We start from the raw sequence: 21,894 nt of genomic DNA on the forward strand, positions 1-21,894 counted from the left end.
GACATTTGCTTTGAATAACCTTTGCTGTAACAGGTTAGGGCTGTAAAAGGCTCAAAAGCAGATGTATGGTGGCTGTTGGGCACATGTTATATTTATCTGAAAAAAAAAACAGATAGAAATTCAAAACTAGGTACATTAAAAGAGTTATGTTTTATCAAAGAACTAACAGATAAAACAATAAACAGAGAAACATTATGCTGAATATTTAACGTGGAAAATGGCTCACAGTGGGACATTGTCTTTCAGAGAGTCCTGGATTATACCTGAAGTTATTTGTGGGTTTTTCTTTGCATCCCTAACTATTTTTCTGGCAGTTGTGGCAGAATTTTTTGTGAACGTGGTTTGGTTTCAGCGGAAGTTTGAACATTGCTGACAGGCATTCTCAGTTCTTGGATATCTTCTTATCCGTTTTGTAATTACCTTTTTCTGTAGTTCTTTTGACAGCTCTTTAGCTTCTCCCACGACTCAAGAAATGTCAGTGCAGCACTAGTTGAAGGATGCAAGAGTCTGTTGGGAGCGCAGAAACTTCAAGACCTTTCGGACACATTGATTACAGACAGATTGTTTCAGATTGTGTGTGAGTTTTCCGAACAAAGTCATCAGGGTATGTAAACTTATGAATAGGGTCGCTTGGAAAGTTTCAGCAGTCATTATATTAAATTAGATATTAATTTTCTGACAGATTCCGAGACGCCAATGAAAAAAAATAAAAAAAAGAGGCATATACTTTCTGAAGCAAGTCCCGTATTTTCCGGAGTATGAATGAATGAATGAATGAAATGTTTTATTTCAAGCAATCAGGTCTTAATACATAACATATCACTTAATGAAACACAAGTAGATCGCTTGAAAGGGAGTGGAAGGAAGCAAACTTATATAATCCCACCCCGACTCGACCATACCATTTCCTCTACTTGAATTATCAATATCCGGACTTGATATCAAATATTAACAGATTCAGGCCATTAAGGTCATTAATATCATTGATGTAATCAAGTTTCAAGGCATCCACAACAAATCATTTATATTAATCAGTAACAATAATCTAATATTCTCATTGAAAAAAGACACTTTGAACGGATTGTATTCAGAATTATGATAATACAAAAAGTAATCATCTCAATTTGCTAATGCAGTAACAATCTAAATATTCTCATTCAATATAACTCACAGTTTTTTCATAGTTTAGCCAGGGGTGCAACTTAAACTCAGGAGTGACTTATTTGTCTGTGTGTGTTTTTTAAAGACATAAATAGGCTCATATATTTGATATTTTCCCAGTAAACACCTGTTGTCTTTTGGCGGTTGTTTCCTCTAACAACCACTAGAGGGCGCTGTATCTGAGTATAATTTGCAACTGATAGAGGCAGAAGAAGTGTCGTTAAAATCAAACATTGAAGAGAATCTGTTTGTTTTCCTCCTAAAGTTTTATATTTCTCATATACAGACAAACGATTTCTTTATATTTTAGCTACGCTTGGCGGATTTGTTCTGAAAAGTCAGACTTTTCTCCCAAAAGTGCGACTTATACTCCAGAACGACTTCTATATGATTTTCTTCTTCTCAATTACACATTTTTTGCTCTTGCGACTTATACTCCGGAAATACTGCACACTGAACTAATTTAACACATAACAAAAATATACAAATAATAAAAATAATAATGTCGATTAATCGCGAATATTTTTTTTTAGATTTGCGATGAACTATTTCGTTTTTTTTAATCGATTCCCGGCCCTAGTTCATACACATCTGGAATAAAAGTCACTGTTCTGTATCAGTTGGTTGTTTGTCTGTCCTCTTTTGAGATTTATAGCCAAGTTTTCAATTGCGAGGTAAATGCTTGAGCTCTGAGTAGATAGTCTATGGTTGAACAGTGTTGTCTTGTCTCTATAAAAATCTATCAATAAACCTGAATAACAGACACAAAAACTTTACAATACTGAGAGACTTAAATAAGATTTTAGGAATATTATATTCACTGTTGGAGTGTTTCCTTTTCATATGTCAAATAGATCTGGCACTGTTTTGGTATCTGAAATGTATGGCAAAACTTCTCATATACCTATAAGTACACACTCATCCCAAAAAACGACAAAAACTGTAAAGAAAGAAATAGAAATCACTGTGAAAATTCCTGTAAAAAGCTATTTTTTATTTAAAAATCTAAGTTGAATCTGCGTAATTAGCTAAAATAAGATAAAATTCCGCCACCTTCTGTCTAAAATGTTGTTGACGATATTTTTAATCACCATTTTTATTAAAATAAAATGATTTTTATTTGAAAATAGAATATGGTAATTGGTAATATAGTTAACCATTATTTAAACCTCATTATTGTAGTTTCTAAGCTAATTTTATTAGCGGAGAACCTCAAAAACAAATATTAATATTTGCACATTTTTATTAGAATTTGTGTTTTAACTCAGGAACTGGTTTATTATTCTAACTCTTCAGTTAAAACTTTCAAAAGTGTCTGAACGACAGCCTCCCGCTCCGGTTTTGTGTGCTCCCTTTTGTGTAACGTTCATTCAGCGTTCAGCCTCGTCAGCCTTTCTCTGTGTAGTCACTACGACAAACAAAAGACCAAATTATTCTTTCTGTGGAACAATAGCAGAGCTGAACATGAGCAGTCACACTGCAGAGACATCTCATTCACCGGAAACACAAAAGTTACTTTTTCAAGGATATTTTTAATTTTTTTTATCCTGATTTCACTGTCGTCACAGCCTCCAGCCTGAAGGATCTTCATCAGATATGGAGCCAGTTGCTTGTGGCAACAATCTCTTATCTCTTATCGGCACAGAGGATAGAAAGACTCAGAAAGACTCAGACTCAGACTTTTGCTTCGACTGCTTATAGCCGAACATTTGATGAGCTTTTAATGGTTTGGCAGTATCCAGTTTGTGTGTAGGTGTGGAGTTGCAGTTGAAACATGTGGAGGACCACACAAAGTGAGTACTAAATTATATGTATGTACAGGATTTACATCGTTGAAACTATTAATAAAATATGAAAACTGTCATATTTTATCATTTTGTGCTCCTAAAGCTAGAGACCTTTATTGAAATGTTGTTTGGTATTTGAGATCTACTTTGAAATGGTTTGTGCAGGCCATGGTGACTTTACAGACTCTGATCCAGAGGACAAAGATGAACTGACTGAGATGGTGTGTCTGGAGTCAGACCTGCAGGATGGACAGTAAGGAAGCTGAACTATATAAATCCAAATCTCTACGTTTAATCTTGTGACGGCACATATTAATACTTGTTTTTGCTTGAGTTTGACAATGAAATCATAGATCACATGTTTAACCTTTTCGAGGATCCTACTAGTTTTCCTTTTTTACAGCAGTTTTTGAGTGTTTAATTCCAGGTTTAGGGACACTAACAAACAGGTGCTGAGTTTTGGGACATGAGTTAACATTAGGATTCTAAAATCATATGTTATACAAATTAAACCTTTCTCAGCAAAGTCCAAAAGTCTTAAAAAAATAAAACAAATCATGAAGACATTTAGTTCTTCTTATTATTTTTCCGTGAAATACTTAAATTATGTTGTTTTGTAAGACAAAACAAAAGCTTCTTTCAGCTACAAAAGCTCCAGTTTATATATATATATAGATATATATATATATATATCAGTAGCTGATATTTCTGATCTTATCATAACTGATGCACTTAGTCAACTAATAGGATTTTGATTTCTTCAAGAAAAGGGTTTTCCAGAGGACAAATATTGTCAAATAATTAAATTAATCATAGAATCTGGGAAGGAACATGACCACGTTGTTGTTTTATTCCTGTTTGTGAATGTCTGTCTTACATCTAAACAAAGCTGTTGCAGTCCTGGAAAGCCATCTCATTTTACATTATATATATATGTGATCAAAAACGGATTTAAAAAGGATTGTAACTCTTAGAAAGTTGTTTTTCTTCAAAATAAAAGTGCACCAGATAATTGTCTTTGTCTGCAAATGTGTTAAAGTAACTGGTTTGAATAAAAATCTAAGCGGGTTAGATGATTTCAAATTAATTTCAAGAAGATTGAATATATTTTAGGTTAAAAGAAATTGTACTAAAAAAAAAGTGGCAGCTGATTTTCTTGAACATCAATATGGCTTTTTTTCATATACAATATTTTTTGAAGCCCTGATATTCCTTTAAAGTTTTATTTAATCGTGTGCACACAAGATGCAAAAGATTAAATGTGTTGTTTCAACAACACAAACAATTTTTTGAGTACTCACAGGGTTTTGTATGAAAGTGTCCATAAAGTTTTCAAAAAATATAAAAAAATAGAAGGGATATTTTAATTGACCTAATATGAGAAAAATGTTTTTTTTTACAAAACTTTTAGTTATTTTTTCAGCTATTTTTTTACTGTGTGTAAGGATAGAACCCAAAGAGAGACAAAAGTGCAATAATTTACCTGTGTGTTATGTACATTTTTAACCTCAGTAAACTGAGGTTTAACTGCAGTTTTCAGACTTTAACAGGGAAATCATCAATTTCAACTATTGTCTTTACTTTTTGCAGTTGCACAATTGCAGTTAAGGTGAGAAATAGCTACACATTGGATCAAAAACATTCAAAATCATACAGCTTTACTTGAAAGTGTTTATTATGAACCACTTAAACGAGAAGAAACAGAAAAATCAGAATCCCTAAGAAAAAACACACGTCAACCTCAAACAATAAAAAAGAAAATTCCTCAAATATCAACAGAAATTCAAATTTAACTGCAAATTATTCAATAAAAACTTTATAAAAATGTTAATATCTATATATTTGTGTACATGTCCTAAAATAAAACTAAAGAAACAAAAAATAAGTCCAATAACTGAATAATGAAGATTTTACCAAAAAATATATACTTAAATGTCTTCTCGACTGTTTGTTTGCGACTGAAAGAATCTTTGTGTCTTCCTGTGTGTGATCTGAGAATGAAGGAAGTTGAAGTTGGACATCACAGTGTGCTGCTCACACGCTATGACGGCAAATACAGCGCCCTCGGAAACCAGTGTACGCACTACGGAGCTCCACTCAGCCAAGGTAGAGTCTTTAACTGAAATAACTCTCGTTAGCAATGAATCATGGTTAAATGGATGTGTGTGTGTGTTCAGGGGTTGTTTTGGGAAACAGAGTGCGCTGTCCATGGCACGGCTCCTGCTTCAACATCTGCACTGGAGATCTAGAGGAGTTCCCTGGCATTGACTCTTTACCGTGCCATAAGGTAGGCCTACGAACCACATGTTATACCTCTTGTGATGTACTTTTAGGAAACTTACTGACCTTTTTTTTCATTATTCTCCTTTTATTTTTTAAAGGTGAAAATTCAAAACAGCAAAGTGTATGTGACTGTGAACAATAAGGTAAGTGGATTAAAATAAAGTTAAACATGTGAACACATGTTTCAATGGATAAAAGCCATCTTATTCTTTTCATTCTTTTTAATCTCTCTTATGAGTTCAAACATCAAGTCGACCGTCCGAAAATATAAATGCACAATGAAATGATAGTCCCAAAACACCTGGAATTACCTTACCAAAATGTATAGTCTTGTGGCTTCCACCCTTATTCCAGATTTCTTCCTGGGGTCCCTTGTAGACTTTCCCAGGTTTTTCTCCCTATTTCCTCTTCTGACAGCCACCGACGCCCTGCAAACCTTTCCTCATTTTCCTCCCTGGCTGGTGGCTCCGCCAAATCCTTCTGAATTCACAGAATTATAAACAATATTTATATAGACAAAAATAAAAAGATATATATTTTTAAAAATTAACTAAAATAAATATCAACCAAATGTGGAGAAAATACAAAACAATTTACTACCAAAATTAAAGAGAAATTGTCTTTAAAATACTAGAAGGGTTAACAAGAATTATGAAATATTAAAATATTTATTGTCAAATCCAATGCACCTCTATATTTTTTTTAGAAAAAGCCTCTTTGATTTATATTTGTAAAGTATATTATTTCACATAATGTTTTAAGACTTATAGGATTTAGGACTAAAAGTATTTAAGCTGTTATTTAACAAACAGATGCTATTCAGTTGATGAGAAAGACATAGATTGCTTTTGCATTCATTGTTGAACCTCTATTTTCACTGATCTGTTCCTGTAAGCCCCATCATTCATTTGTTATATTTTTCTGAGAACATGTGTGTTTTTTGCTTAATTCAGGACCTCCGACGGCAGAAACGAATACGCAGTATGGGAGCTGCAGTACCAGGAGTTACTCACACCATCCTGCTGCTTGGAGGAGGTGAGTCCAGACTGTGTGTGGAGAGGATTTACATTTCATTTCTAAGCCCTTTAAAGAAAAAATATATTTTTAAATATTTTTTGCCATTTAATTTCTGAGTGTTAACCTAATGGACGACATAAATGAACGAGAGTTAGCATTCGTATGTCTCCTCAGTGTTTGTAACAGAACTTTTCTCTCCAGGAATTGCTTCACTGATGTGTGCAGAGACACTCCGGCAGGAAAAGTTTGGTGGTAGAATCATCATGGTCTCCAGAGATCACCTCTTGCCCTACGACAAAACTCGGCTGAGCAAGGTTCAGCGGATGACTTGAACACAGGGCTTCATGAGATAACATCCGTATTTAAACTCTGACCTCCTGCTCCCCGTCTGCAGGTTATGAATGTGGAGAGCGACACCATTGTTCTGAGGAGGATGGAGTTTTACCATCAATATGACATTGAGGTGTGGCTCAGGAAAGAAGTGAGTTCTTCTTTTATCTCAATTGAAACTTGGTTAAATTGGATTAAATAGAAAAACAAATTTCTTCCAGAATGAAAGAAATTGACTTTTTTAAGTGATAATAATTGAAGCTAAAGTGCTACCATCTTTGCAGGCGCTGTCAGTGGACACAGAGAAGAAGACGGTCACATTTGATGATGGTTTAGTCCAGAACTATGACCAGCTCCTCATTTCCACAGGCTGCAGGTACATCCTGAACAGCATATTTATTTGTCATAAACACTTTGTGCACTTTCATAATCTACATCGTTTTACATCTCCGCCGTAAAAAAAGCAGCAAGTATAAAGTGTTATACCTGATGTTGATGGAGACATTCAAAATTGGTCAGCAAAATATAGAGTTGGAATAAGTGTATTACCCTAAAAAGCTACAATTATTCTTTCTCTCATTGCTTTGCCCCGCCCTCGTAATTCCTGGCCAATGACGGAAGACATCTTTAGTCATGTGATTTTGTTTACAGGTTTTAATTTGAAACAAAAATCTCTGGTAGAAGCCAGTCTGAATACAAACCAAAGCAAGGTTCATGACTCGATCCAAACCAAATTTAGTGGACTCGGTCCAGACCAATGGACTTTTCCATTCTGAATACAACCTTAAAATGACTGCAGCTTAAGAAGTACATAAAGAGGACCAAATAGTTATGTAGCCAAAGCTTTACATTTAAAGCTTTTTCTCCCTGTTTAAAACAAGTAATGTAGATTTATTGTTTTGGAATTGTTCAAATGAGTAACCATGACTGAGTTGTGAAACTTATTTTACAATATATATGCAAATAAATCAAAATTGAGTGAAAAACTTAAATCTGAAAAAATAATATATATACTGACATCTTACTCAACAAAAATGATGTAGCATAAAAAACAGCATCTTCTTGCAATATTCATTGTACTTAGTGAGAATATCTTTTGTGTAAAAATCTTCTTTATGACTTCCCCTTTCTGATTTTATACAAATTCAGAAAACCAAATATAAAAATCAGACTGTTATAAAATGTAAAAATAAAATATTAATAATAATAATAATATCTGTCTTGCCTGGATAAATAAAGGCTGCATGAAAATAATAAAAAATAAAATAAATAATAACATGTTTTCATTGATTATAGTCAAGGAAGCCATATTTTCCTTCAACAGGATCATTTTACCCACATTTTTTTTTCTTTAAATGTTGCTACAATTTTGTGTTAAAAAACAACTTTTTTCTTTTTGCAGAGCCAAAGCTCTGGATGTTCCCGGCACAAAGTTGGATAACATAAAGATGTTGGAGACACCAGAGGACGCCCGGCAGATCCACGCTGCCTGCACGGGCAGCAACGTAGTCCTCGTAGGAACTTCATTTGTTGGTACTGTAATAACTGATTAAAAAATATGTTAAAAAAAGCATATTTTTTAAATATTTGTGCAGAAAGAGTTATGTAGTAACTATTTGTTTTCATTAAATGAGATTCCCTCAATAACTTGGACGTGAACACCCATGAAGATACAAACCTAAAATATAAAATACTCCCACTATGTGTTTGTTTTATTATTTTTTATCATATTTTATTGAACAGGGATGGAGGTCGCATCGTATTTGTTGGACAAAGCCTTCAGTATCACTGTGATTGGCAGCAGTGAGCTTCCGTACCAGAACACGCTGGGTCGGGAGGTCGGCAGAATAACGATGATGGTAACAGCTGTAACTGTCTGCATCCAAACTATTTTTACCAGCAGCTCATTCTGATTACCCATCATTCCATGTGTTTCTACAGATGCTGTCAGAGAACAACGTCAAATTTTACATGAATGACATGGTGACAGAAATCAAAGGTGTGAATGGCAAGGTGAGGAGCTGACACTTTTGTGACTTATTTTAGGATTTGTTTTAAATGTTTGAACTCTCTGATTTTTGATTCACTGAAAGGTGAAGGAAGTTGTGCTGAAAAGTGGAAAAGTTATCCCAACGGATGTCCTGATTGTGGGGATTGGTGAGAAAAACTCTTTACTGTATAGCTTTCTGTTGTGGCCTCTCACTGTAACACTAAAAGGTATTGCAACTGCAGTGTCATTTATTTAGAATTTAACTTAAGATTTATTTAACATTTCAACAAATACTGCATATATTTATAAGTCCAAATCTCAAATATGGCTGATTGTGGTTGCATTTGATTATTTTAGGAGTTCTTGTTTAAAATAACCCAAACAAAATGCTTTATAGGAACGTGTGGAAGAATTTATTACATTATTATTAAAATTATTTTATTGGATTTTGTGACCTATAGACTAAAAATAGTTCTGGTTTGTCTGATTCTCTACAAGACAGACAAAAACAATCTCTTCTCTTTTTGTTCTTTGTCTCAACAGGTAGCATTCCTAACTCAGAGTTCCTGCAAGGCACTAAAATCCAGATGAACCAAAAAAAACTAGTGATGGTTGACAAGGTCGGTCTTCTGTTTGTTTGTAAAAATGTCTCACTGTGCCTCAATTCTCATACTATAGGTTTTAGACATTTCATGCCAGCATTAGGATTAAAGTCCCCCTGTGGTGACTAGAAAATGAATATTCTGCTCTGCTGATGATCTCTCCTCTTCCTCTGTTCCCCCCTCCTGGCAGTACATGCGCACAAACGTCCCAGATGTGTTCTGTGCAGGTGACCTGGCCTCTTTCCCTCTGCCGCTCGCCAAAAACAAGGTGGTCAACATCGGACACTGGCAGATGGCACAAGCACAAGGTAACAGACTGTTTCTATGACAATACTGACAAAAGTATCATTTGAACTATAAAAGAATAACAGTTTAGAGTGTAAAGTTACAGAAGAAAAAGCTTTGAAGCCTTTAAGATAATGTTACATTTCTTGAAGAAAAAAAAGTCATCATTTCAGGATCAAATTTGTTGTAAGCTGCACTTTTGAACACTGTTAAACTGCACTGAAAAACACAGATTCTTAAGAAAATTAAAAAGACCCTAGTTTAAAAAATGTTTTATTTTCTGTCTTTCAAGAAAAGAAATCTAATAATCTAATTAAGTGAAAGTAAATCATCTTTGCAAAAACATATCCAAGTTACTAGAATTTTTTTCTTGAAATAAAACAATTTGGTTAAAGTATTTTTTCTGTCCCTATTTGTGCTTATTTATAGAAAATCTGTCAATGGGGTTAACATTTTTATCTGTTTTTGTGTGCTAACCTCTGTTCTCAATACAATGTGCCACATTTATTTTCAATAGTTTGGAGTTCACTGTAAAAGTTTTTGTTCAAAAACGTCTCATAGCTTTTGTTTGTTTTTTCCTAACTGGACTTTTGACATTTTTTTTATTGTCAAGGAAGAGTGGCAGCTCTGAATATGCTGGGAAAAGAAACTGAACTCACTTCAGTTCCTTTCTACTGGACCGTCCTACTGGGTAAAACCATCAGATATGCAGGTACAAACACGTCAACGCAAGTGTTTTCATTCTATTATCAACAAATACACCATTTACATTGTAGATTTCTTGTTTTTTTTGCAGGCTATGGGGAAGGATACACTGAGTTGGTGATGAAAGGAAACATTCAGGAACATAAATTCCTCGCTTTGTACCTCAAGTAAGAAAAACTTTAAAAATATTGTTTTTTAGTTGCCTGATAATAATACTTACTCACTCAAGCTTGTATGTTTTGTTTACCTGTAGGAATGATGAAGTCATCGCTGCGGCAGGCCTCAACTTTGACCCAGCTGTGTCTGCAGTAGCTGAGAGGTTGTCCTCAGGAAAAGTCATTACCAAGAAGGAAGCTCAGTATGTGGGACTGTCATTGTCTAATAATTATCTTTATAATGACAGAAGACAACGTTCCCCTCAGATGTTTCTGTTTCCAACTGAAAACTTGAAAACTTATAGTTTTCATCTATTTTCTGCAGTTTTTAGGACAGTTAAAGAGAAGGGGGGAAGTTCACTTAGTTTAAGGGCATTCAAGAATGTGGATCCATCTTCCTTTCTCCTCTCCCCAACAGATCGGACGACCTGAGCTGGCTGCAGATGTCTTGATCCCCATCTTCTCTCCTCGTCTGCCCACGCCGAGGTCCAGATTCCATCTGAAAACTGAAAAGTTTTGTAAAAATCAACAGCAAGAACCAACCAGTGAGGGATCCACATCCATGTTCTGCAGCTCATGTTAGGAGGAGTTCATGTTACAACAGATACCTCAAAACAACTTATCTTTTTTGATTTTTTTTTTTAATATCTGTCACTATTTTACTTTCTTTCATTGATTTATTTCTCAGTCCAGAAACATCCCAAACATGAAGCACGGGTGTGTCCTCTACTGTTGATATAAAAGTGGCATCCCTTCAACAGGATGGAAAACAGAGATGGTTTAGGAGGGATTAGGGCGACAGAAAGTGGGGCGGTCAGCACTTTGAAACAGGGCTGCTGAAACACGCAACAGTGACAAAACCCACCACCAGGGAACAATAAAACTCTAACAAATGCACTCAACAAAACATGCACAACAGATATGCTGTTTTTTCTTTTTCTCCCTCAGTCACGCTGGTTTAAAATGTCATATACACCTGAACAGGTTCTCTTTTTGAAGAACACTTTGTAATCTAACTTTTGCTTAATCTTTAAGTCAGATATGCTGCTTGGATGTTTAGTTTATTTTATCTACCATTAATAGCAAAGTAATTTCAGTTACTTGTATTATAAATTACCAAAGATGAAAACTGCTGATTATGAGTACTCTTGTAAAAACTGTGTTATAAATTAAAAAGCAATGAAAATTGATAAGATTCAACTTTTTTTAAAAGTTCTTTCACAATAAAGTCCCAATAAACCTGTCATGTTGGGAAGATGTTGGGAAAATACTGCCATCTGCTGTTCACCACTGGTATCACCCCAAAAGTTTATTTCAACAACCAATTTTTGGATTAAAAAATACTTAAAAAAGTAAAATAAATAATATTACGTAATACATTTTAAATCAATTTTTGCTTCTGTTCAGTTGCCTCATTTGCATAAAATACAAGAATAACAGAAAATCACTGCAAGTATCTGAGTTTGCTGTTTCTCTTGATAATAATCAAATGTAATTTATATTATAAGCTAGTATAATGTGTCTCCATATTAAGTAAAGTTTTAGAAAGAGCAGCCATAATAAACTCCTAAAATGAGTGAAAATTACTCAAAAAAAAATTGAACAGTTATGGTTCAAAACAGGTTGATAATAAATTACTCTTAATTTAGTTAGTTTGCTGTAGATTCACCTATGCAGAAGAACAGAAGTAGAAGAGCAATGGCGAAAATGCTGAATACTTTGAAACAAGTTGGGTGATATATAATTATCCCGTTTCAGTTCACAAAGAAAAAAATTCTGATTTTTAATATTTGTTGTGGGAAAAACCACATAAACTAGTAAAAATCCCCATTTTTCAGGGGAATTTTCTTTTTTTTTAACTAATTCTCTCATCAAAATAAACATTTTGGTCATTGTGGCTAGATTAAGTGTTTGCACAACTCAATTTATTATTATAGCTTCTGTACATCTTTAGGTGACTCATTTATTTTTTCTTCATTCAGATCAGCGATGTGAGACTCTTGTCTTTTAAAGTCTTTTTGTCTTTAAATAAAAGCTTCCCTTGAGGCTTGCTGGGTTTCTTTTAGCAGAGCCTCTCTGTGTGCAATGTAACGCTGCCGCCTGTCGGCCCTGTACTGCTCCAGCCTCTTGGCCTCCTCTTGAGGGTCCTGTAGAACTCCTTCCCACCTCAGGCTCTCTCTGTGCCCAGTCTCATGCGTCACGGTTCTGCAGCCGCTGGTTTCATCAGTCACTTTGACGATAGCCCGGGAATTTTGTTGATGTGTTTTGCTTTTTTGGCTGAAAGCAGAGCGCTGTTTTGTATTTTTCTTTTGGCTAGTTTTGGGCTTGGAAAGCTGGTGTCGGGTCTGGACCGGTTCCTGAGGACGCAGGAGCGGCGTTGTCTCACAAGACAATTGCTTATCTGCAGGAGAGAGAAGAAAATGATTAAAATATTACGTGACTCTTGTCTCATTTTGTCTGTTGATGTTAAACATATATAAATTAAAGGTTTTGTTAGCATAAAATGCCATCTTATTTAAGTATTTACATTGAAACAAACACTTATTTTTCTTTTTCAAAGAGGTAAACTTGTTTAAAATGATTAATCTTAGGTTTTTTTAAAGAATTTTCATATAAATTAACATAATGTTTCATTTTGAATCACTGCACTCATTTTCACTGTTAAATTAAAATCTTGCAAAGCTCAATTTTGACATTTTTGTCAGTCTGTGAAGGAAAAATGTGTTACAGAGAAGCCTCTCCCTAATTTGTATTTATTCATTAAACATTTTAAATGAATACAGGAATTAATTCATTACACATTTAATTGTTGATTTGCTGGAAAACATTGCTAATATTTGCACAGAAAAAAAGAAAAAAAAGAGCAGGAGGCTAAAGGGGATGCAGATAAAAGTAAGCGAAGGGTGGGTAATAATAGGATGGATAATAAGATAATAAATAACTAATTTGCATGATTCAGAAAACTGGTAGTTCAGAACATCAGGTTAAAAAGTCACATGACAAAGATCAAAATGTCAGCATTAAATTCATTGTAACACAACTGCTATTATAATGTCTGCCTGGTGGAGTTATTCACTTATGCCCTGAACTCCAGGAAAAAAGTAAAATATTAATCAAATAGTTAAACACAAACCAGTGAATTGTAAAAGAAAAATTCACAAACATTTTTATTGTGTACTGTTGTGTAAAATGTAAAATAGCTTGTACTGATGTTACACAGGTTACCTAAAGATTAAATATTCTGAATTCAGTATGATCTTAACTTGAGTCTTTATCTTTGAGCATCGATTGTGCAAAACTCATCCAAATATGACAGCTTTTTTACATCAGAGGTTAAAGGTGAGGCGGCAGAAGACACCGAAACATTCAATCAATGGATTAAGATAAATTGGAGACATCTTTGTGAAGGGACAATCGTTTAATTAGAATTACTTGGATTTAATTGATTTTAATTGATTTTTTTAATCAAAATTAAAACACATTTCAAAAGTAACTTGAATATATAAAGTAGTGTAAATTATGCTTGATATTAATTTACCTTTATTTTCTGGAGTAGTTGAGGCCGATCCATTAATCCGTTTCTGTTTTTTCTTTCCTTTTCTTTCCTTTTTCTTCGTTCCGTGTTTGCTGACCTTGGCTGTTTGGGTAAATTTAAAGTTTGTGTCTTCTGGGTTGGTCATATTTTGGGACAAACAGTAACTGAGCTTTAAAAAAATGTTGATAAAGAGTGAGAAAAAAATTATTATTTACAAGTTCTTGATGCCTGGTCTCAAACATTTTTAAAAAAATGTTTCAAAAACCTTCATTTACTCACCAAAAGTTATGGAAAATGCTTCTCTCTAAGCCTCTAGAACGCAACTCATTGAATTTATAAATGAGAACTTTTAACTACACCAAGAAACAAAGACAACAGTTTTCCTTTTTTCTTCCGGAGCAAACATTTCCACAATCACGTTCTGGCGGCGTTGCCCAGTTACCGTTTCCATGGCGACAGAGCACGCGCGCTAACTCCAAGCTAGCAAAGGACTTGAATAAACATTACAGTGTGTTGGATTGATTAGGCTACTTTATTATGAGATATTGTTACAATTTTTTTTATACTTTGATTTTTTTAAAGAAAATATTTGAAAACGCGTTTACTATGTAGCTACATTGTATTGTATTTTGAATTTTGTCTATAAAGAAGTTGAATAAACATCAGAATGAAAGTATGCAAAAGTATTTATTTATTTGTTTATTAACTAATTAATTTATTATTAATAACCCAAATATTAATGATAATAAAAATTATTATTCTTATTATTATTATTATTAGTAGTAGTGGTAGTACTCTGAGACAGAGACACAAACAGATTTATAAAACACATTGTTTTCTCTAACTTGGTTAAGGATCTGCAAAAACCCCTGAAACTCCAGCATCCCTCCCACTGCCTATCAATGACTTTCCAGAAAACTGTTGACCTTTGTTGCAATTATTTGGTCACCATGTTACGATTTAAGGAAGGAAAATGTTTGAGTTAATGATTTAGCTTAAACGTTGTCCCTAATAATTGTTTTTTAGTGTATTTGTTATGAATATTGCACTGAACATAAACTGTAAATCAAACTATTTCAAATTGGTTTTATCTACTTTGTATTTTTGAAATGTTTCTGCCTTTTCTTGTCATAATTTTTCATTTTTTCTACTTTGTTCATTATTATGATGTAAGTTCTTTGTATTTTACATTTCATAAACATTTCCCCAGAAGTGAAGTGAAGAAGGAAGCTAACTCTTTATGCTGGACATGTGACAAAAGCATTTTTTGTGGGGGTTTTTTGTTCTCTTTTTAAACAGGAAACTGAGATTGGGGAAGTTCCGAAAATCTACTCAATTTTCCAGAAAATTCCTGGAAAGCCCTTGAATTTTATACAATGTAAAACGAAACCACTTCAAGCTTTTACCCTATTTCTTCATTTATTTTTATCTAAATGCTTATTATCCAATTTGGTAACAGAGACAGTCGAGTCACCACCAATACTCAAGAGTGTGCACTCACAGAAGGATTTTTTCTGTTATCAGTTTAGCACACTTTGGTGTCTAAAATAACTAATTGACATGCAGACTCAAGAGATGTTGCAGCTCGTTTTATTTTCAGTGCGTGGCCTTTAGACTTTGAGGTCTACACCCACTGCAACCAGAAGACCACAGACTTCCCCATGTTACCAGTCCCAATATAACACAAACATTTGCATGCACACACACACACAGACACTGGAGCAGCTGAAACCAGTGTGTCATGCGTATGTTATTTCCTCACATATCTAAACCAGAAAAAGAACAAGGATAAATCATCTTGCTGAGTCAGAGAGGACACGTTGCATTTTTTCTGAGCAACAGTGACAAAGTTCACAGAGAACAATACAGGTGTCCTCTGAAAACCTGCACGCTTGTCTGGAAGAAACCTGCAAAGCCACTGTCTGTAACTTATACTCTATGGCCCCAAAAAACAATTGATTTTAGTTTAAAGCAACAAAAGAGGACTTTTATTTGATCTTCTTTCCTGACTGTAAACCTTTGCTTTGGCATTTTGGAACAGTGAAGGGGAAGTTTGAGGCTCGCGTGCTTTTTCCAAAAGTCTGATGCTGACAAAACAGAACAACAGCCTCTGTAACAACAGACTTCAAATTTGATTTGGAAGGACTTGTATGTAACATAAATGTCAGATCAGTCGGTGAAAAGGTTTTGCAGGTGGGGGCTAACCTAACCGGTATCCCTGAAGGCAATCCGGATATTTTCAGAGAGCAATCAGATCATCTTACAAGCTGGTGTAGGTTATTCCTTGTTAAATATGATGTTGGGGGGGTGTTCAAAGTCAGTAAAAACGATTACTTTTATAGCTTAAGTTGTAATTATTCTCAGAAACTATTGTGCTTCCTGTCAAACAGAAGCCATTGGAATTACCAAAGGAGAAGTCTCTGGAAAGTGGTCTTAGATTTGCTGCTGCTTGTGTGTGCTCAGTGTGTCAGGTGACGGCGAGGAAGCAGCTTTTCAGACTGCAGCAGCCTTAAAGCTGCAGAGTGACAAGCCCAGGTTCTCAGGAAAAGGAGACTCATCTCACAGCCTTCGCTGCGAGTGTGTGTCCATGTGCGTCAGCACTGAGAGGGTAACAAGTTCATCTCAACCCACTGATGTCTCCAGAGGCCATTTGCAGACGCCCACCACGTCTTAATGGTATAGCAACACAACTTTTGTGTAATTAGTGCAGCTCCAAATTGAAACGCTAACAGTTGCCATGTCAGCAGACTCCTTTTGTGTTTGTAAAAATGGCGACAGGATTCATCTTGATTCCTCCTGATGATGCACCAGTCAAAAGAATTATACCAAAAACTGTGTTCTTTTTTTAGTATATTTACTTAGATTTTTAAAAAACGTGCCTAGTTTACCATAATTTACTATCAAAACATCACAGGTTAGACATTTAATTTTTCTCAAATGTATCAAACAGAACATCACTAGGGGTTGCATGACGTTGCAGGGGTTAGCACAGCGAGGAGGCCCCGGTTCATATCCTGGGTGGCACTTTTCTGTGTGGAGTTTGCATGTTCTACCTGTGTGTGAGTTTTCTCTGGGCATCTGGATGGATGGATGGAAGATCATTAAAATAATCTTTAATGGGAAAACTCAACATTATTTGTAATTTTATGAATACGTTTTATAACATCCCCAAATAGGCTGTATGAAAAGGTAATGTGTGGGTTCCTGGGCTTAAAATATTTAGTTTTTGATCTTTGTAACAAAATTTTAGCAAAACTATTGTTTATTTGTTTATCATATAGTCACTAAACAAATCTGATTTATCACAAAATTCAAAATCTCAACCTTATATCAAGAAGAAATCCCAGATTACAAAGGAAAACCCAGTTTTTGTCGGTGATAATTATATTTTTAGCTCATGTTTTTACTCAAACAGCATTAACTGTGACACAAAGACATGCAGTTGTGTTGCATGTGTGTTTCTCTGTGTGTGTTTGCTGCATTTCTGCTGGTAAAGTCCCCCTCATGTTTAGGTGAATCATTATAAACAGCAGTGCTGGAGCAGAGCGCGCGGCGTGCGCACGTTGGATCGTGACGTTGGTTTCTCGTGATGCCGACGTCATCACGCTGCCAGCTGATCGGAGTGGGAAGCCGGGTGTGCGTGTGGACTGGGCGTGTGAGTGTGTGAGATATAGAGGTTGGGAGGGGGTGGACTGGAGCAGGAGTTGTGTAAAACGGGGGGCTGAAGTGCTGCGCCGCTTCCTCCGGCTGCGCGTCTTTTCTCCTCCGGTTGATCCAAACGCGCTCCGCGAATCCACGCAGCGACACACCCAGCCAGCCAGCCAGCCCGCCGCGGGGACTCCTCCACCGAGCTGTGGGCGCGGCAGGCTGATGATGAACTCCGTCGACCCGGTCGGTCAGTCGCGGCGGAGGCAGGAGCGACCCCGGCCTCCGGTGGTCAAGGTGAGGCCAGTGAAGTTACCGCCTGTCTGCGCGCGTCTGCCGGTCAGTGCCCGTTCCCCGTGAGCCAGATTTAGCCTGTGGTGGTTCCATGACCCACTTTGCGTGGGAATGGCAACAGGGAAGCGATCCCTTCCTTAGTTTATCAAGTAAATTTCAACCCCGCAGTTTGGATTGTAGTTTTGGGTGAGATTCGGGACGATTCAGATTGATTTTTGTAGCCGAGGGCCTGACAGTCTGAAGGCCTACTGACTCAGGGGAGCAAGATTTGTTTGCACAGTAGAAATCTGACATTTACCCCATCACAACCGAAGATCATAAACTGTATGCTGTATTTGTTTGTACATTTATGTCACTGTGACAGAAAAAAATAATAATTTAAATCTAAAAAATGAGAGAAAATCTGTAGAAATGACAACAAAATGGAACAACCTATGCTGTATTAGCTCTAATTAAATAAGTTAATCTAATTTATATAGAGAAGAAAGAAGTGTCTTCCTCTATAGCCTCAAAATTGCTGAGTTCATTACAGGCCGAGGGAAAAGCCTGAGCTCAAGTAGGCAATAAGTGAACATCAGGGTAACTGAGTCATTTCTCAAAAATGCTGTGACACCACCACCAGTCATTTGGCACGGATGGAAAATTCTCCAACTTTATTGGGACTTAACATTGTCTAGTTTTAGACTCCCAATCCAAACTTTTAACTCACTTTTGCTTAAAGCAGCGAGAGAGCAAAGTGCATTTATGTCCCAGTAATGCCTCACAGTAGATTAATGGTTAGAGGTGAAGGCTTACTGTTATGGAAGTTGCATTGATGGAGCCTGGCTTACATAATTGTGCAGCCCAGAGTTCAGTGTGCTGGTAGGAATGCGCAGTGGACTGTGTCACGAGCTGCATTAGCGCCACTGCAATCCAAAGCGTGACATAATCTGCCTCGTCAATGAGGATCACATGGAGATGATAGGATGTCACGTTAAAAGAAAAGAAGAATGAAGCTCATCCTGTCTAGATCTTTTTTTTTTCTTTAACTCCTGCTTTCATTTGCAGAAGTGAAGCCATCTTGCTCAACGTGGGTTCCACCCTTCATTCCTATTGCGTGCCTTGTGGAGGGAGGATGGGGCAAGAATGGATGTGTTATGTAGGTTCATTTAAAAAAAAAAAAGACTGCTTTCAAACAAAATGGCACAAACTGCCCGAGGACAGAATTCAGAATGGTATTCAGACATTCCTCATGCATCTCCCCCTCTCCGCTTGTTGTGATCTCGGGGTTAAAGTCAAATGGCCTTTTAAAGTCCAGTTAAATGCAACCCTGAAAGAAGAGGCTCTCTGCAGGGCGAGCCACCGCCCTTTCCTTGCCTTTTGTCCTTATTCCTGCTCTAATATGATCAGTCTGTTACAAACTCAAATCTGGGACACTGACTTCTCTCCATCTGGGCCACACCCACAGCACAGGAATGTACCTGGATTGAACATTTAATTATGCTAACCTAACGTGGAGCAGCTTTTGCTTTTGTGTGTGCAAAACCAGCATTTCATCTGATCACCTGGGCTGTAAAAAAGGAAAAAAAAACCCTTCCAGCTGTTGCCTCCCTGATCCTCAGCGTCACTCTTTCTGATCCCTCGGATTAATTAGCCGACGTCCTCACCAGCTGAAATGTCAGCGGTTTCCACTTTGTCTCTACTTAACATCGTTCCCATTTTTCTCGCACATCCTGCTTGTTCAGCTCCCGCGTGTTTCTTTTCTCCCCACCCGCCCCTCGGTGGCCGAGAGCGCACGCCTTCAGTCCTGAGATAAGCTCGCTCTTTTGTATATTAGACTATGCGTTATCTCTCTTTACACCGTTGCCCCGCGTATAAAAGCGTGTCTCAAGGCCTTCCGCGCTGCGTGTCATGTGGCTTTGTTCGCCTCCCTCCTCGTATGAGGCGGACACAAGGATGGGGGGGGTGGACTGAAGAGGGTCAACCTGACAGTGCAGCCTCATCCAGGCCAGGCCAGAAGCGTTTGACGGGGAGGGGATGGGCGAGGAATGAAGGATAGAAAAGAAAGAATGGAGGAAGCTGTGTGAGCCCACAGCAGCCGGGTGGAATTTCTAACATACACGGCGGGAATGTCAGGAATGCAGGACAGTCTGATCTGACCGAGGAAAAGAGGAAAAAGACGAGTCGGGAAAGACTTGGGCACAGCATAAGAGTCGGGTGCTCAACACTGCCGTCTTTGTGAGGGGGAGAAAAAAAATAGTCACTGTTTGTTTAGGAAGTGTCACGTTATGGAACAAATGACGATTCAGGTTCAGGTTGTGACAGTCAACAGTTATGACTGCTCCAAAGGATTGGCTCGAGGACTCGTACTGCATGTCCTCCTCCACCCTGTTCTTTTCCAAAGCAGCCCCAGTGCACTTGTGTCAAAGCGTTTTCCATTCCTGCTCGACATGTTGCAAGACGCTCGGTTCAGGAGTCGATCTCATTGTCCACGGGTTCTGGCTGCTGTCATTTTTCAACACTTTTACTGCCACATCTGTCCGCGAGCACCACCTCTTTCATAACTGGTCGCTTCGTCACTGAACGACATCAGGAAACGCTGGAAATAGAGCTTACAGTGAGCACACTTGTTAACACAATGGAGTAGAGGATGATCACAGGACCGGCGAACATGGGACACCAGTTCAGAGCCAGCTGTGAGGATTCTGTTTTATTCCTTCTTGATTCCTTTGCTATTCCTTCTTTGGGTTTGACCTCTTCATAGGTGTTAAAATGAACCAGTAGCTCAGGGTGAAATGACATGTGAGTAAACAGACGTCTTTTAGGCTAGTTTTGGTTAGCTAGTAGGCCAAACAAGTCAGAATTGTTTAAAAAATAAGATTTTTTAAAATAATTCTTAAATTTAGCCCAAAAAATCAGTTGTTTCAATCTGGTTTACTATAGCCTTGTTTCAACTGAGCGGTCCGGTTTGATCCGTTTTAATTGTTTAATGGACCCATTAAACGGAATACTTAAAACCGTTGACCTGGCCCACGCACCATAATGGTTTGGACCAGGGATGGGCAAACTTTCTTACTCATGTTTTGGTTATTCACCTCAAGAAACAAAAGAAAGAAAAAAATACGGGATCTGGATGAAAACGTGTCTTAATTTCGATTGAAAATTATTTTAAAATGGAATATTTTAGTTTTTTTTTAATTATTTTTTCAAAACTTTGGTTTGTGTTCTCATTTTAGTCCCATTTTCACCAATGGGTTGATTTCTGTTAATAGAATAAATCAAACTCAGGGAAGCGCTGCGTTCATGTGGTGTTGGAATAATCGGAAAAATGACCGTCTGACTTGTAAGTCACACATGAATATCGGAAAAAAACTACAAATTTTCAAACTCTCCACAAATGCAGAATGACTTTATGCGCCTGAACATGGCGCAATTTTGTTGTAGTGCGCCACCTGTGGGGAGACACCTGAACTACAGGGAAAATAAAACAATCCCAGTTCAGCGGGCCAGATTAAATCGATTAATGGGCTGCATATGACCCCCGGGCCGTAGTTTGCCCAACGGTTTACTGTCTTTTTTTTTTTCTTTTTCACATCGGCTGTATGAATGCAAATATTCTTAGTAAGTCAGTCAAGTTGATTTTAGATCCCTGTTGTACGTGCATGATGCAGAACAGTGAACACAGTTGGGTAAAAGGGTTCAAAAAGAAAAAAAATGATTCCAAATATTTTTAAATCTATTAATATTACAGGAAAATTAAACAAACTTGAGTGTTCTAGAAACGATAGGACGTAGGTGGTGAATTCAATTAGCTCTGCAAAGCTGTAAAATATGTCAAAAAGTGACTAACAGCTGAGGACAGGTAAGAATCCTGAATCAAAACAGACAGAATGTGCATCTGAAAGGAGAGCAGGTGTGAAGCCAGCACAGCATACCTCATTTAGATTTGATTATGGATCATTGTCACTGTGTACGTCACTCACAAGCCTGCAGTCAGCGGGGGCCACTGCTGACTCATCTCTCATTTGCCATTCGTCATGCTGATAATTTGTGAGGAGTGGTGTTTCCATGCACACCGAGCGTTTCTTGTCAAACGTTCGTCCTGATAGAAATGGCTCACTTTCAG

The 21,894-nt window shown here is 36.9% G+C and overlaps 2 protein-coding genes across 3 annotated transcripts; one reads left to right on the forward strand and one right to left on the reverse strand.

Moving 5' to 3' along the window:
• The first annotated feature begins 2,538 nt into the window (after window positions 1-2,538).
• LOC112142936 (apoptosis-inducing factor 3) lies at window positions 2,539-11,505 on the forward strand. Of its 2 annotated transcripts, XM_024266622.2 has the most exons (19): window positions 2,539-2,954; window positions 3,114-3,201; window positions 4,945-5,054; window positions 5,126-5,235; window positions 5,330-5,374; window positions 6,185-6,266; window positions 6,450-6,562; window positions 6,643-6,729; window positions 6,863-6,954; window positions 7,981-8,111; window positions 8,322-8,437; window positions 8,520-8,591; window positions 8,672-8,735; window positions 9,112-9,188; window positions 9,361-9,478; window positions 10,069-10,167; window positions 10,252-10,327; window positions 10,414-10,518; window positions 10,734-11,505. In XM_024266622.2, the coding sequence occupies exons 1-19, from the start codon at window positions 2,936-2,938 to the stop codon at window positions 10,765-10,767; spliced, it is 1,638 nt and encodes a 545-aa protein (XP_024122390.1). In that variant the 5' UTR covers window positions 2,539-2,935; the 3' UTR covers window positions 10,768-11,505. The 2 variants fall into 2 exon arrangements, with proteins under 2 accessions (XP_024122390.1, XP_024122389.1); XM_024266621.2 differs by having other exon boundaries at window positions 10,414-11,505.
• A 709-nt stretch (window positions 11,506-12,214) lies between these two features.
• lg14h17orf97 (linkage group 14 C17orf97 homolog) lies at window positions 12,215-14,302 on the reverse strand. Its single transcript, XM_024266623.2, has 3 exons — window positions 14,130-14,302; window positions 13,854-14,019; window positions 12,215-12,716 (listed from the first exon to the last, which is right to left on the reverse strand). The coding sequence occupies exons 2-3, from the start codon at window positions 13,993-13,995 to the stop codon at window positions 12,340-12,342; spliced, it is 519 nt and encodes a 172-aa protein (XP_024122391.1). The 5' UTR covers window positions 13,996-14,019; window positions 14,130-14,302; the 3' UTR covers window positions 12,215-12,339.
• Window positions 14,303-21,894: the final 7,592 nt, after the last annotated feature.

This window comes from Oryzias melastigma, linkage group LG14 (genome assembly GCF_002922805.2).
Source record: "Oryzias melastigma strain HK-1 linkage group LG14, ASM292280v2, whole genome shotgun sequence".
Classification (NCBI taxonomy): Eukaryota; Metazoa; Chordata; class Actinopteri; order Beloniformes; family Adrianichthyidae; genus Oryzias; species Oryzias melastigma.